This window comes from Sus scrofa, chromosome 14 (assembly GCF_000003025.6).
Source record: "Sus scrofa isolate TJ Tabasco breed Duroc chromosome 14, Sscrofa11.1, whole genome shotgun sequence".
Taxonomy (NCBI): domain Eukaryota; kingdom Metazoa; phylum Chordata; class Mammalia; order Artiodactyla; family Suidae; genus Sus; species Sus scrofa.
The window spans coordinates 120,329,156-120,342,625 of NC_010456.5; the positions used below are offsets into that span (position 1 = coordinate 120,329,156).

At 47.5% G+C, this 13,470-nt stretch overlaps 1 protein-coding gene across 5 annotated transcripts in view; it reads right to left on the bottom strand.

Moving 5' to 3' along the window:
• XPNPEP1 (X-prolyl aminopeptidase 1) overlaps positions 1–13,470 on the bottom strand; it is a 51,418-nt gene that overhangs the window by 12,578 nt on the left and 25,370 nt on the right. For all 5 annotated transcript variants that reach the window (XM_003133180.6, XM_005671446.3, XM_021073189.1 and 2 more), the window contains 8 exons: positions 12,818–12,922; positions 9,216–9,308; positions 8,817–8,960; positions 7,022–7,117; positions 4,830–4,911; positions 3,094–3,304; positions 1,151–1,240; positions 492–542 (listed from right to left, as the gene is read on the bottom strand). In XM_003133180.6, the coding sequence (XP_003133228.3) occupies positions 492–542; positions 1,151–1,240; positions 3,094–3,304; positions 4,830–4,911; positions 7,022–7,117; positions 8,817–8,960; positions 9,216–9,308; positions 12,818–12,922 (872 nt within the window). The remainder of the gene's footprint in view (positions 1–491; positions 543–1,150; positions 1,241–3,093; positions 3,305–4,829; positions 4,912–7,021; positions 7,118–8,816; positions 8,961–9,215; positions 9,309–12,817; positions 12,923–13,470) is intronic.

Here is a 13,470-nt window from a genome sequence, read left to right on the forward strand (position 1 = left end):
AAGGCTCAGATATGGCATTCCTGTGGCTGTGGTGTAGGCCAGTATCTGTGGCTTCAATTAGACCCCTAGCCTGGGAACCTCCATATGCCGTGGGTATGGCCATAAAAAGACAAAGGACAAAAAAAAAAAGAAAAAGTTTTATGGTGCAAATTAAAGTTCAAAATGTATAAAGATCTTTTTTCTCTCAATACAACTTGCCTAGAATATCCACAAAGTCATATTTCCTTATAATGAAACTCCACTTAGTTGTAAGACAATTCCTTAACCAGAAAGGATCCGTGCTGTTAAGGAATTTCCTTCTTCATCCTTGTTACTATTTTCTACAATTAAAGAATTTCTAAATACACACACACCAAATTTCCACAGAGAACTACTGAAAGAGTGCTAAAAGTAGATCAAGAGCTTAGACCTCATGGTGAACAGTTAAAATCACACGTAGATAATTCCGGAATAATCTAGATCCAAGTGTTAAACAAAGACTAGGAACCAACCTCTTTCTCCAGCCAGTTAAAGAGTTCACAGAGGGCAACGGCATCTTTAATCTGTGCAAATAATGGAGACATTTTTTTAAAGTCACTACTGAAAATCAGATGGGCAGATTCGGAGCCCAGCCCTAATGTGATACTGAGAGGACTGCACCCACAGGACCACAAATCATCAGCAATCAGGGCTGTACACGCAGGCATTTCCTGTGAACAAGTGTGCAGCAATTTCTACTACAGGGGAAAGGGCTCCTCTGCCAGGGAGTAATTCAGGCACGATCAGGAAGGGGCCCACCCCAGAGCATACACAACAGCTCCCTCAGGGGGGTCACTCCTGTACTTCTGGAGCAGGAAAGACAGGCCATCTCTGGGCCCCACATCCTTCCAGATCCACTGCTTGAAACACAAATCCAGGCCTTTTCAGAGGCTTCACCTTCATCATTTTCATCATCGCCATCACCTACACTATCATCATCAATATCTCTTTTGTGTTGTATGTATTTTGTAAAGATCCAGATCATCCAGTAGTTGATTTCATTCTCTCATTAACTCTGGAAGGCTCACAAAGGTTCCAACCTTGTGCCAAGTTCAAGACCACTCAGCAGGTAAAGGAGCAGGGCCTTCTGACCGCCACACATCCCCTCTTCAGCACGGGCTGCCTTACTCACATGAGCTCGCCTCATGCCTTCTGATTCGGCAGAATTCTTCACAGCTTTGGCGATGCAGATGGGGGTGTAAGGCATACAGCAGCGATGATCCTAGGGCAAAAGGCAGTAGCATGGGAAGCTAAGCATGGCTCCACTCACCCAAGACCAAGGCAATCACCTCTTGGCCCAGCACACCACACTTAAATCACTGGAAGAACTCCCACTCAGGACCTACCCAGCTGTCCCCTGGGGCCCAAAGACCTGTCCCTTTTGGTTGGTGACTCTGAGCATGGTAAAAGGTGATTGAGCTCATTCAAAAAAATAAAGTACATCAAACAAGGTATTTCTCGTCCATCCCCCACCCACTTAGTTCTGTGAGACTGCTGGCAGCCAGCCATCAGCAAGATACTCCTTTTTGAGCCTCCGTGGTCATGGTCAGAGTTCACTAACAGATCAAAGCTTGACTGAAATAACCCCTTCTGGCTGCACAAAGGAGGCTTTTTCCCACTGTCTGGGATGCATATGACCAACCAGGGGAGACAGGGGCACTCTGCTTCTTCCCCTCTTGCACTCAGGAATCAGCTACTGCTAAAGATCTGATCTTAAAGGGCTGGGGAAGAGCCTTCCCAATTTGAGAACAAGTTAGAATCCAGGCCTGTGTTACAAGGGGGTTGGGGTGGATTTTTCACCACCTTGACTTTGGACTCGCAGAGCCTCTCAAAGGGCTTTCCCTCTCCACTCTCCTTGCTTCTCTCTCTCACTTACCTAACCCCTCAGGAAACAAAGGCAGGCAGGATCCCCAGGGAAGTAAAGCTCTGAGTAACTGTGTCACACAGTGTGATAGTGACCAGGTGCAAGGGCAAGCCAGGTCTAGAGGGCCAAGCCTAGACTCCTCCCAGGATGGCCCACTGCTTAATGGAGAAGAGAGGACATTGCTGGCCTTGGCACAGGCCACCTGGCAGCCAGAGGCCCAAGGTAGGACAGTTAAAAAGAATACAACTAAGGTGGTGTGGACTGCTGCCCCAGGCTCTAGTTAAAATGGGGCGGCGGCGGAGGGGGGTGGTGGGGAAACAGGTGTCAGCTGCTTACCACCACCAGCAGGGGCTCAGTCGAGGGCAGGGTTATCACTATCATCTGACCTCTGACAAACCCCTAGCTTCCAAAGCTGCCCAGGGCCTCAGGTCTCTTGAACTATAAAGTGTGATGGGGGAAGTCAATTAGCGTCTCCCCAACTTTAGCCACTCTCCTGCCACCCGCACAGGTCTTACCTTAGCCGCCTACCCCCGGACCCTGAGTAATATCCTTCTTTAGATTCTCTTTCAATTACCTTCGTTTATTAAACTCAACTCTGTCTTAACAAATGATCTGTATAATATATGGTCTTATAGACTAATTATATTTTTACCATACACATTTTTAAATTGAAATATAGTTGACATATATTTTAATGTAAGTTTCAGGTGTGTACAACCCAGTGATTGACAATTTTTAAAGGTTAAATGCCATTTAAAGTTATGAGAAGATACTGATTATATTCCCTGTGCTATACAATATATCTTTGTAGCTTATTTATTTTATACATAGTAGTTTGTGCCTCTAGTGTTTAGACACCCCTATCTTGCCTCTCCCCACATCCCTCTCCCCACTGGTAATCACTAGTTTGCTCTCTGCATCTGTTAAAATGCTTTTAAAATAGATATGTATAAATAAACCTAAGTTTGAATGTTTCCCACCTAAAATCATCTCTCATGCCACATTCTGGAAAACACAGGACTCAGTGGGTTCTAAGGGCCTCCCTCTAGCCCAAAGGGCTCATCCAGGGAGATGACACCTCTGATCCAACAGCCAGTTCTGGAACTCTGCCCAAGCAACCTTTGTTTCAAAAGCAAATTGCACGAGGCCAGGCCTGGGAAGGGCCTGGCCGCTGGAATGAAAGGTTCAGATGGGCCTCTGGGGCTACCAACCTTGGGGATGGCCTCGCTCACGGCATAGCTGGCCTTGTCACTGACCCACACCTTCTCCCTAGGCGACAGGCTGGCACACAGGACCTTGAGCTCGCTCAGGATGGACTTGTAGGGAAGCACCTGGATTCTGTATTCGGCTTCCAGGCCCAAGTCAAAAAGCAGGTGTTCCTTAACACTGGGGGTGTCTATGCGGTCACCGTCAATGAAGAGCCTGCAGAGGGGCCAGACGCAAGGTGACAGGAAAGGCGGGCATAGGAGTGAGAGGACAAGAACGCAGATGCACACAAGTGGGTCTGTCTTCTGGCAATCCAAAGCAAGCAGCTTCTCCTTTCTCCCCACCTTTCCCAAACCCTGCTCCCCAAACCGTGTCCCCTGCCCTGTATATGTTGTCGCCTTCACCAGGTGACAAGCCAGGGCCTGGGCACTGTCCTCTTTGATGCTCCTCCTCTCTCCTTTATTGAGATCTTTGAGCCTATAGCCTAGACCACCCCCAACCTCTCCAGCTTTCGCTGTGGCCTTGCCCAGTCACTGCCCAGGTTCAGGCCACTATCGTTGCTCACCTGGAGTGGTGCCACAGCCTCCTAACTGGTCTCCTTGCCTCCAGCCTTCCCTATCCACCCTATTTTTCACAGCAATCATAATTTTCCCCATAATTTCACCCTAATCATAACAGTCTTTATGATTTACAAGCCTGACCAAGTGGTTCCCTTGAGAAGCTCATCCCTCGGGACAAGAGCCCAAGCTCTGGAGCTAAGGGAGGCTCACAAGGCCTCCCTTAAGGGGCCTGCCCACCTGTGGGCCTCTCACTCCAGGTTCCAACCATCCTGGACCACTCTGCCTCCTCCACATGCACTGTGCTCTCCCCTGCCCAGAGCCTCTGAAAACGCTGCTCCCTCTGCTGATCGCCATTCTCTCCCTCCTCGCCCCCTAACCCAGCTAACTCACATGTACCTTAATCTCTGCTTCAATATCACTTTCCCCAAGAGCCTCCTCTGACCAAGTCAGGCCCCTCCCATAATACCCATCTCCCCATCCTACTGATGAGTCAGTGCCCACCATGTGCATGAATCGCCTAAGTTCATCTCCCCAACTCCAACTCCAACCCAGGGCCCTGTCTCATTTGCCCCAACACCTAGCAGAGACCCTGGCACATGGCAGGCACTGAATAAATATGTTGTCTGAATGTACAAAGCCATTCAAATAGAAGAGCAATGGCAGGAAGGCCACAAGCAGCAGTTTAAAAGATAAACTGACGATTCAACAAGGCACAGCTCAGGGACGGTTTCCTGAACCACTTCTGACCTTCCGAATGACAGGGTCTGTTTGCAGTGGAGACCCAGGATTGCATAATGGAGCCCACAGCCCCCCTGGCATTGGCTGCTAGAAAACCTGGCATCAGAATCAAATCTGCAGCCTGAACAAGACTTTGCAGCAGGAATTTGGTGAACTGACCTCACTCTCTGGTTTTGTTCTGATGTCCTCGAATACCAATTTTTTTTTTAATCTCCTAGTACTATAGAGACTTTCAGAGACTTCAAATCACTTTCAGGATTAAAAGAGAAGCAGGATATAAATAAATACCTATTGTTAAGGAAGGCAAGAAAGGGAAGGAAGAGAGGCCGGAAAGGGAAAGGGCAGGAGAAAAGCAGCGCGTCAGCACACGTCAGGGCCGGAGCAGGAGGTCGGGGCTCCAAGGGGCTGGGAGAAGGACTTTCAGGTGCAGGGCCAGCACTCACATGATTGTTTCTAGTCCTATGATTGCATAGGAGAAAAATACCGGATTGTGCTCCACATCTGATCCTCGGAGATTGAAGAGCCCTGGAAAAAAAAGTTCCTGTCACCTGCCTGACTGAGAGTTTAAGGGGCAGCTTGTTGGGGTGGTGAGCGGGGTTCCACTTGCTAGGGAAGGACTGGGTGGCATCTCTCTCAGAAGCTGGGAACCTTTCTTCCTAGTCCTACCTCTGAGCTGCAGTTGCTCATATCCGCCAAATGATGGCACCAGAACTGTTTCTTATGCTGCCACATCTCCGTCCAGAGAAGGGAATGCGGGAGTTATTAGTCAGAAAAGGGGAAATGCCCTCCAAACAAAGAGTTGCAATGGTCCCCCTGGTGGTGATGGGTCAGGCCTGGCCTTGCGGCAGAAAACCTCTGATGCTCCCTACTCCAGGGCAAGAAACCACTTTCTGGCTCCCATCTGAGGCAAACGGCCTTGGATAGAAAAACTGAGACCCACCCATGAGGGAGGCCAAAAGAGGCCTCTGTGTGAGGGTCACGGAGCCCCAGGGAGGCGGAGCTTCCCGGCAGAGGAACAAAAGCAGTGAGTCAGCCGGGGCTCTGGCCCTTGAATGAAACCCGAGCCTGCGGCCCACCCATGGGTCTGCTGTGGACCAGGGCAGGGTGGAGGACCTGCCTCCGCCAGTGTCAGGGGGCTTGGTGAGGTCACTGTGTGTCTGAGAAACCAGAGAACAGCTCTGGTCCCTGCACTTCCAGCTGCTTAATGTCTGCTCTCCTGAGGATCAGAACGTAGAAAGGACCCTGCAGTAAAAGTACCACCTCTGCTTTAAAATCACGGCTTCTCAAAGTAAAGCGATGAGGCAGTGTGTTTTACCTATGGGACCAAACTAACACTTTTTTAAACAACAGTACCTGGGACTGGCAAGGGTGTGGCAAGAGGGGTGTATTCATGCACCACTGTGCGACCATTCCGGCAGGTAAATGGCAAGACGGTCAAAAGCCCTACCACACACACACCCTCCAACACATACCACTTCTAAAAGCCAACCAGAAGCCGCAAGAAAACTATCAGACATTAAGACATGGATTTTGATGCACCAAGTTTGATGGCAGCATTGAAATAAAATCATGAGGAAACTGGACATAACTGAAAGGACATACTTAGGAGAATGGCTGAGTAAATTATTATACAATCCTATGGTGGGATATTTAATATTCACTGCAAATTATGCTTATATATGCGTAGAGTATCCTGATACACTGGGGGAAAAAAATCAAGCTACAAAATCACATATGCACAGAATGTCAACAGTGATTCTCTCTGTGTAACAAGATCACAGGTGATACTTTTTTTCTTCTTTCTACTTCCTCTGCACTCTCCAGATTTTCCACAATGGAAATGTGTTTTTTAAATAATCAAAGGGAGAAATTAGCTTTCTACGTTATTTACTCTGATGCTAAGATTATTAAGTTAATTAGGGATACAAATCACTGATACTCCTGACCAAGTCTGGGGGCTGGGGATTAGAGAGAAAGGACACTGTACAGTAAGCTCTCTTTCTGTAGTGAGAAACTAAAAAGATAAGACAGTGCCTCTTCTCAGGTGCCTTGGGTCAAATCCAATCAGAAAACAGCAGAGAGAATAAGAAGCTTCAACCAGATTCCTTTAGGTTCTAGAAGGCACTAAACAATTCCATGGGGGTCGTTTCAGGGCTTAAGATTAAGAAACTGCTACTGCATGAAAAGGCCTGGTGAAGAACTTTTAATTCCTGAGTTTTCTGAAGTAGAAATATTTCTAGAACATCATTACTGTGAAGAACTTGGGGAAATACAGGCAAGTATAAAGAAAAAAATATCTCCTGTGATCTCACTGTTACACGTATAGAGAGACATGAATGTTGACAGACCAGGAAGTTTGGACGAAATGTGCTTTTTCAGAGGTGTCACAGGCCTGAGTACAATGGCCAGAGGGGAACATTACCATGACTTTAACCTTAGCCCCTGGCTGTAATTCTGCTCCAGATCCCCCTCCCCCACTCCCTATAATTTCTTCTCCATCCTACTTGGCATATCGTACACTCACTTGGTGACAAGTCTTTTGCTTATTCCCTGGCCAGTCATGAACCCACAGATTCCCAAAGAACCAATGGAGAGATTAGAGAACATGCCCCAACAGTGAAACCAGGGCACTCACACGCAATCTCATCCAGGGCAGTGACCACAAACCACACGACATTCCTCTCGGCCATTTTCAACCGAAGGTCTGCAACCTTGTCTTTCCAGGAGATGCCTGCAAGAAACAAACCTGCTTGTGACTCCAGCCCTGGACTGGTCCCAGAGTTCTGCAGGAACCAAGTGAAAGAAGCCATTCCAAACATCCTTAACCAGCACCACAGCCTAAGGAACATGTTATCTGAGCTGACCCAAGGCCTGGATTCAAGCCCCATACAAGAGAAGTAACTCTGTCTAAGCTAGTTGACTCTTGAGAGCCCTGACTGCCTCACCAGCAAGATTAATTCATTTGTTCATCCAATAAATGTCTATGAAGCATCTGTACTTTCCAGGCCCAACTATCTGTAGGTACCATACCGGTCACTGAGGTTGGAGCTCTGAGCTACACACAATCTCTGCGCTCTTGGGGCTTACAACCTATGAGGGAAGACAGATTACTAAACCAGCAATTAGTTACACTTCTGTAAAGACTGTTGCAATGGAGGAAGCACAGGGAACTTTGAGAACACACAGCCCAGCAGAGAGAACTCACTGACTCTTAGAGGTCAGAAGAATATACCCACCCCTTTACATTCCCAGAGCCTTTCAGTGCTAAGACCCAGGCACTCTCTACATACAACTTACTGTGACTTTGACTTTTAAATCACACCTGTGCTGTCAGACACAGCCAGGGCCTCCCTGCTGCTCCCCAGGATGAATCTGTGGCCCTGGAGGTGCTCACCCCATCATCACCACTACCACCACCACCTGCCCTGAAACAGCACCTGTAACTCAGGGTACAGCCACCTGTGAAGGGGGCAGGCATCTGTCTTATTCAACCAACACACGGCAGTGTCCTGCACACAGTAGGTACTCATGTGTCAGTTGAACAGAAGCCTTATCAGCCATATATGTTCTCCCCTCTTGTACAAGCAAAAGGTCAGAGCCCTGTTCAGTTAAACAAAATCCAAAATACACTGATGGAAATGTTTAGGTGACCCTGGACCACCCACTGGACCCATCCCCCCAAACTGCAACACCCTCAGGTGAGGGCGTCACAAGGAAAGTGAGCTGGCGGCTGCCTCCACAACCAAACACTGCTTTGAAGATCAGCTCGGGAACGCTGTTTAAAACTTGGCTCAGAGTCTGGGCTGTAATGCTTTCTTCCCAGGACCCCTCTGGGCAACGGGCCCACATTCCAGACATCCCCCATCCACCTCTCCTCTTCCATTTCAACAGCAAGGCTCCCTCCCCTGCAGCCCCACCTCCCAGGCCTCTCCCTCCACACTTCTCACTGTTCCAGAAATCCACACTTGCATCTCCCACAGAACTTGCTCCTTACTCACCAATGTCACACAGGCCCAAGAAACCCACCCACCCCCCAAAGCCTTTAGAGTACAAGGTAGATAGAGGGTGGGGGGGGCCTGGAAAGGTAAACCTACAAATGCTAGGTTTAATGCTAGACAGAAGAAAAGGAAATGGAAGCTAGAAACCTCTAGTCTCTGTTTCCAGTATCAGACATGTCTTAAAGGGGCAGTGAGCAACTGAGTGGTAGAAAAGACATCTCAGTAGCACCCAGAAGAGCTCTGCAAAAATAAACTATGCCAAAGTAGGGGAAATAGGTGACAAGAGTAGAAACAAACTGAACTGCTTGCATCAAATGTCTCAGGGGCTTGGACAGGTCAAAATCCCCCCATCAGCTCAAGCTCCACTTGGATTCAGAAAACCTTCACTCAAGTGTAGGGGCTGAAGGTGAAGGCAGGGCATGGCGTTCCGACCTGTGTAATCCAGGCCCAGGGTGAGGAGGGGCTTGCACGGACGCTCAGGGCGGTCTGTCCAGATCTTGTCCACAAGGTTCTCCTTGACAGGAACAAGGTGGTGGCCAGCGCTTCTCAGAACCTTGGCCATCTTCTTCCAGTAATCTGAGGAGAAGCACACGTGGTCTAGCTAAGAGCGGAACATACTTTACAGACAGCAGCACTTTGAGAGCCTGGCACCTTCTGAAAGGCAATATTCCTGTGGCCCTTTGCTAACCCTTCTCCTCACCTTGACCTCTGTTGTGACATCAATTCATGCTGAGCCCTAAATGTTCCACGTTCCACAAGCAAACAAGGAGGATGGAGAGGCATCTAGAACCCACTTCCTCACCCAAGCTGAAAGGGTCTATGCTTACTCACCTGTAGGAATGATCAATGGGTCCACACCAACCCTGGATCCTTCAGGAAGTACACTCACCAGCCAGTCTTCCTGAGTTGGTGTGTCCTTCAGACCTACAGAGGGAAGAACTAATAAGAAACAATTCCTGGGGGCCCAAGCTCATTGTCCCATCTAGCAGGATGCAATTCACCAACATCATGATAGTTGGTGAATTAATAAAAACAAACTAAAGAAGGTGCTTTTACTAAAGAGAATTGACAGCACTTGGAAAATCTAAACTTCCCTTAATCCTGGAAAGTAATGAGAAGTGTAAGACACTATATAAGGAAAGCATAAGGTAAGACGGTATATAAGGGTGAGACAGAAGGAAAAAAAAAAAGCAGGATTTTCATTAGACCCCCAGTGAAAGGCAACCCGAGAATCACTGCAACGTAGGTATGTGCTGTCATCGTGAAGATCACCTCATCAGCCTCCAGTCACTTTTCCACTACTGGTCATGTGATGAGAGCTTGGGTGGTGATATGGTGAAGGCTGGGGCTGGGAGCCTCCCTGACATCCCACAGCAGGTAAGTGGAATACACACCACAGCAGCCTCCCCTTATCTGGAGGGCAGAGTGGCAGAGAAAAGGCCCTGGGTCTGACTGGAGGGCTGAGCACACGTCTTGGCAGCAGAGAAATCTATCCAAAGATTAAAGATTATAAGAGGAACACACAGAAGCCCAACATCGTGTCCTTAACGTGGTTCCCTGGGCCTCCCACTACCAAGAGCAAACAGCCCTCTCGGTTTCTGCAACACTAGTCACAGGACATCAATCAGCTCTGCAAAAGGAACTGAAGTCATTTTTGATATCCCAGTTTTTCTTTAATCCATCCCAATATCTTGTATATTTGGGATGTATACTTTTTTCATCAGATTTTTGCTAAATAACATTTGGTAAAACATTAAGAGTGAAAGTTCACATATTCTGAAACAGTACTGATTTTTTACCATTTTCCCTGAGTACTGATAATCATATAACCACAGAAAGGAAGTTCAAAGGTTTATAAAGAAATGAGCTCATGAATTTCAGTTCTCAAATACTCAGCTGCACTGAGCTGTTATCTTGCTATTTGATTTGGCCCTATATTTTTTCAAACTGCTGAACAAGCCACTTCTTAATGAAGTTTCTTTAATGCCCCTGGTAGAACTTTCACAGGATGAAGTCATGTTATCTACTAGCAGACAGATGTTTGGCAAAACCCTGGGGGTGAATCACTCCCCAACCACACCCACCAGAAACTCCCCATGCAGGAGAGACGCTGAGGAGGTAGGCTTAGGGAAGAGTCAGCACAGGGAAGAAACTAGAGAGGGGCTGGAAGGGAGGAGCCATCCCCAGGATTGTTCTAAGGAACAGGCAGACAGTATCTGCTCCTCTGACACTCTGACCCCAAAGTGCTATGCATCTAACAGCTGGAGTTACAGCCCCAAGGAGAGATGCCCACACTCCAGGGGCACGCTAAATGATCCACGGGGGTGCAAGTAGAAAGGATCAGAACTCCCATCTGTTCTTTTCCTAAAAAAATAAGCAACTAATTTTTGCTTGTATTTGAAAATACAGATGGTCACTAGCACATCCATATAACTCTTATAAAGTAAATATATATACACGCAGACGCATGAGCCATCAACAGAGGCATGTAATTAAAAAGTTTAAAGGTGAGGTAACCAATCCATTTATAACAGCTATACAACCCTGAACATCTGTGTGTGTGTGTGTGTGTGTGTGTGTGTGTGTGTGTGTGTGTGGAGAGAGACAGAGAGTGAAAGAGAGAGAAAGAACTGGGGTAACATCACCTATAACTTCAACGTTTCTATATTTTTTAAAAGATTTTTGAGAGCGTTCCCTTCGTGGCTCAGCAATTAACGAATCTGACTAGCATCTGTGAGGACGCAGGTTCGATCCCTGGCCTCGCTCAGTGGGTTAAGGATCTGGTGTTGCCATGAGTTGTGGTGTAGGGCACAGATGCAGCTCGGATCCTATGTTGCTATGGCATAGGCCGGTGGCTACAGCTCCAATTTGACCCCTAGCCAGGGAACCTCCATATGCTGCGGGTGTGACCCTAAAAGGCAAATTAAAAAAAAAAAAAAAGATCTTTGAGAAACAGAAATTTAAAATAAACCCACTGCCAAGATAAAAAACATTCCTAACTCCTAAGACAAACAACACACATTTATGTATATGGAGATGGTGTGGCACACATGTACACACACACACACACACATACACACACACACACACAAACACGTTTTACCTCAGGAGGCTCACTGCTGGGATCTTGATGTCAATTCAACTCAAATTGTGAGTCTAGTAACAATGTGGTTTCCTCATTACTTCCGACAACAAAGAAATATCAGGTATTTGGTCTCATCTTCTTTTCCTTACTCAACCCCAGTAGCCCTTTCCCCCTCCTATTGTCCAAGTTCAAAATTCAGGAGGCAGAGACCTCTGTACAACCACTAAACACAAGTTTCTACAGACTATTTTAATGGCAAGGAAAAACACAGCACAAAATTAAGTGACAAACCAGAGTACACACCCACACATAGATACACAATCGTTATCCAGTAAGTGCTGAGCTCTATTCTTCTCATATATTATCTCTTTAATTCTCACCATTTTTGTGTGGGACTTACTATTATCATTCTGTATTACAGATGAGGAAACTGAAGCACCGAAAGTGAAGTGACTTGCCCAAGAAAGTTCCAGACCCATGCTTCTGCCCCTCCTCAGAGGGAGAGCTTCCTAGCTTCTGCTGCCAATGGCCTCTTACCTTTATCTCACTCTGAATCATGAGGCAGCGAAGAGCAGTGGGAAGGTCCCCAGTGCATGAGTCAAATGCACAGCAGGATATGTGAGCTAGAACAGAGCAACTGTCCTCTCTGGCCCTCAGTTTCTCCTCACTGACATGAGTATCCTGAACCAGGACCTTCCAAAATTGAATGCATAATGGTATAGATATATAAGCATGTAATTTTCTTGGTTTTCCTAGTGCCATGAACTGTGTCCCCTCAAAATTCATACATTAAAGCCCTACCCTGAAATGTGACTGTATTTGGAGATGGAGGTAATTAAGGTTAAATGAAGTCATAGGGGTAGAATTCTTTTTTTTTTTTTTTGGTCTTTTTTGTCTTTTTAGGGCCGCACCCACGGCATATGGAGATTCCCGGGCTAGGAGTCGAATCGGAGCTGTTGCTGCCGGCCTACGCCAGAGCCGTAGGGGTAGAATTCTAATCCAAAATGATTGGTAGACTTCTAAGAAGAGGAACAGAGGGAGATCTAGCCATGAAGGAAAAGTGAAAAGGCAACCATCTACAAGACAAGACGAGAGCTCTCACCAGAACCTGACCACACTGGTACCCTGACCTCAGACCTCCAACCTCCAGAAATGAAAAAGTAAATTTCTGTTGTTTAGGCCACCCAGTGTATGGTATTTTGTTGTGGCGGGCTGAGCAGACTAAGACACTTTGGATTCTAAACAGTCCATGGCCCCATAATGGGTTAGGACTCAGAAGCCCTGAGAGCACTAGGGTCCCTTCCCAGAACTGGCCAACTAAGGTTGAGATGGCCAGGCCTCTACGCACCCATCTTCATGAGTGTCCAGTTGCTGTCCATCTGCTTGGCAGCCTGGAGAAAGTAACGCCCATCTGTCCACATGGCCGCGTGCTCTTCTGTGATGATGGCTGTGCCTGGAGCAAGGGAGCAAAGAAGTGAGAGTGGTTTCTCATAACCACCAGAAGCTGAACAAAATGGCAGCAGGCAGGCAGGCATGGCGAGAGGCACCAGATCCTGTGTGGCCTCACTGGCCACCACCAGCAGGGCAGATGCGCCTTTAACTCCAAGGAAACTTCCAGGCAAGAGAAGATGATACACTGAGAACCAGCTGTGGACCAAGCTCTGAAACAAACAGTCCTGAGGCAGCCCAAGCTACCTGAGTACTGGTTCCCACACAGAAAGAACCCCACTTGTACAGCAGGAGTCAAGGCCAGCAGAACAGAGGTCTACAGACTATGGCCACAAGGGCCTCATAGTCAACAAGACAGAGGTGGAAACAGTTCCTGCTCAGTGATCACAGCCATCTGCTCCACCAGATACCCCAAAGGAGAGACCACCGGACCCGGTGAGTATTCATGGTGACTCAGTGGTCACCAGTAGGGACTTTATGCCTCCCACCTCCACCTGTCTCATTCTCACAAGCCCGGCAGAACTCAGGGCTTTCAACGGAGGTGTCAGCTAA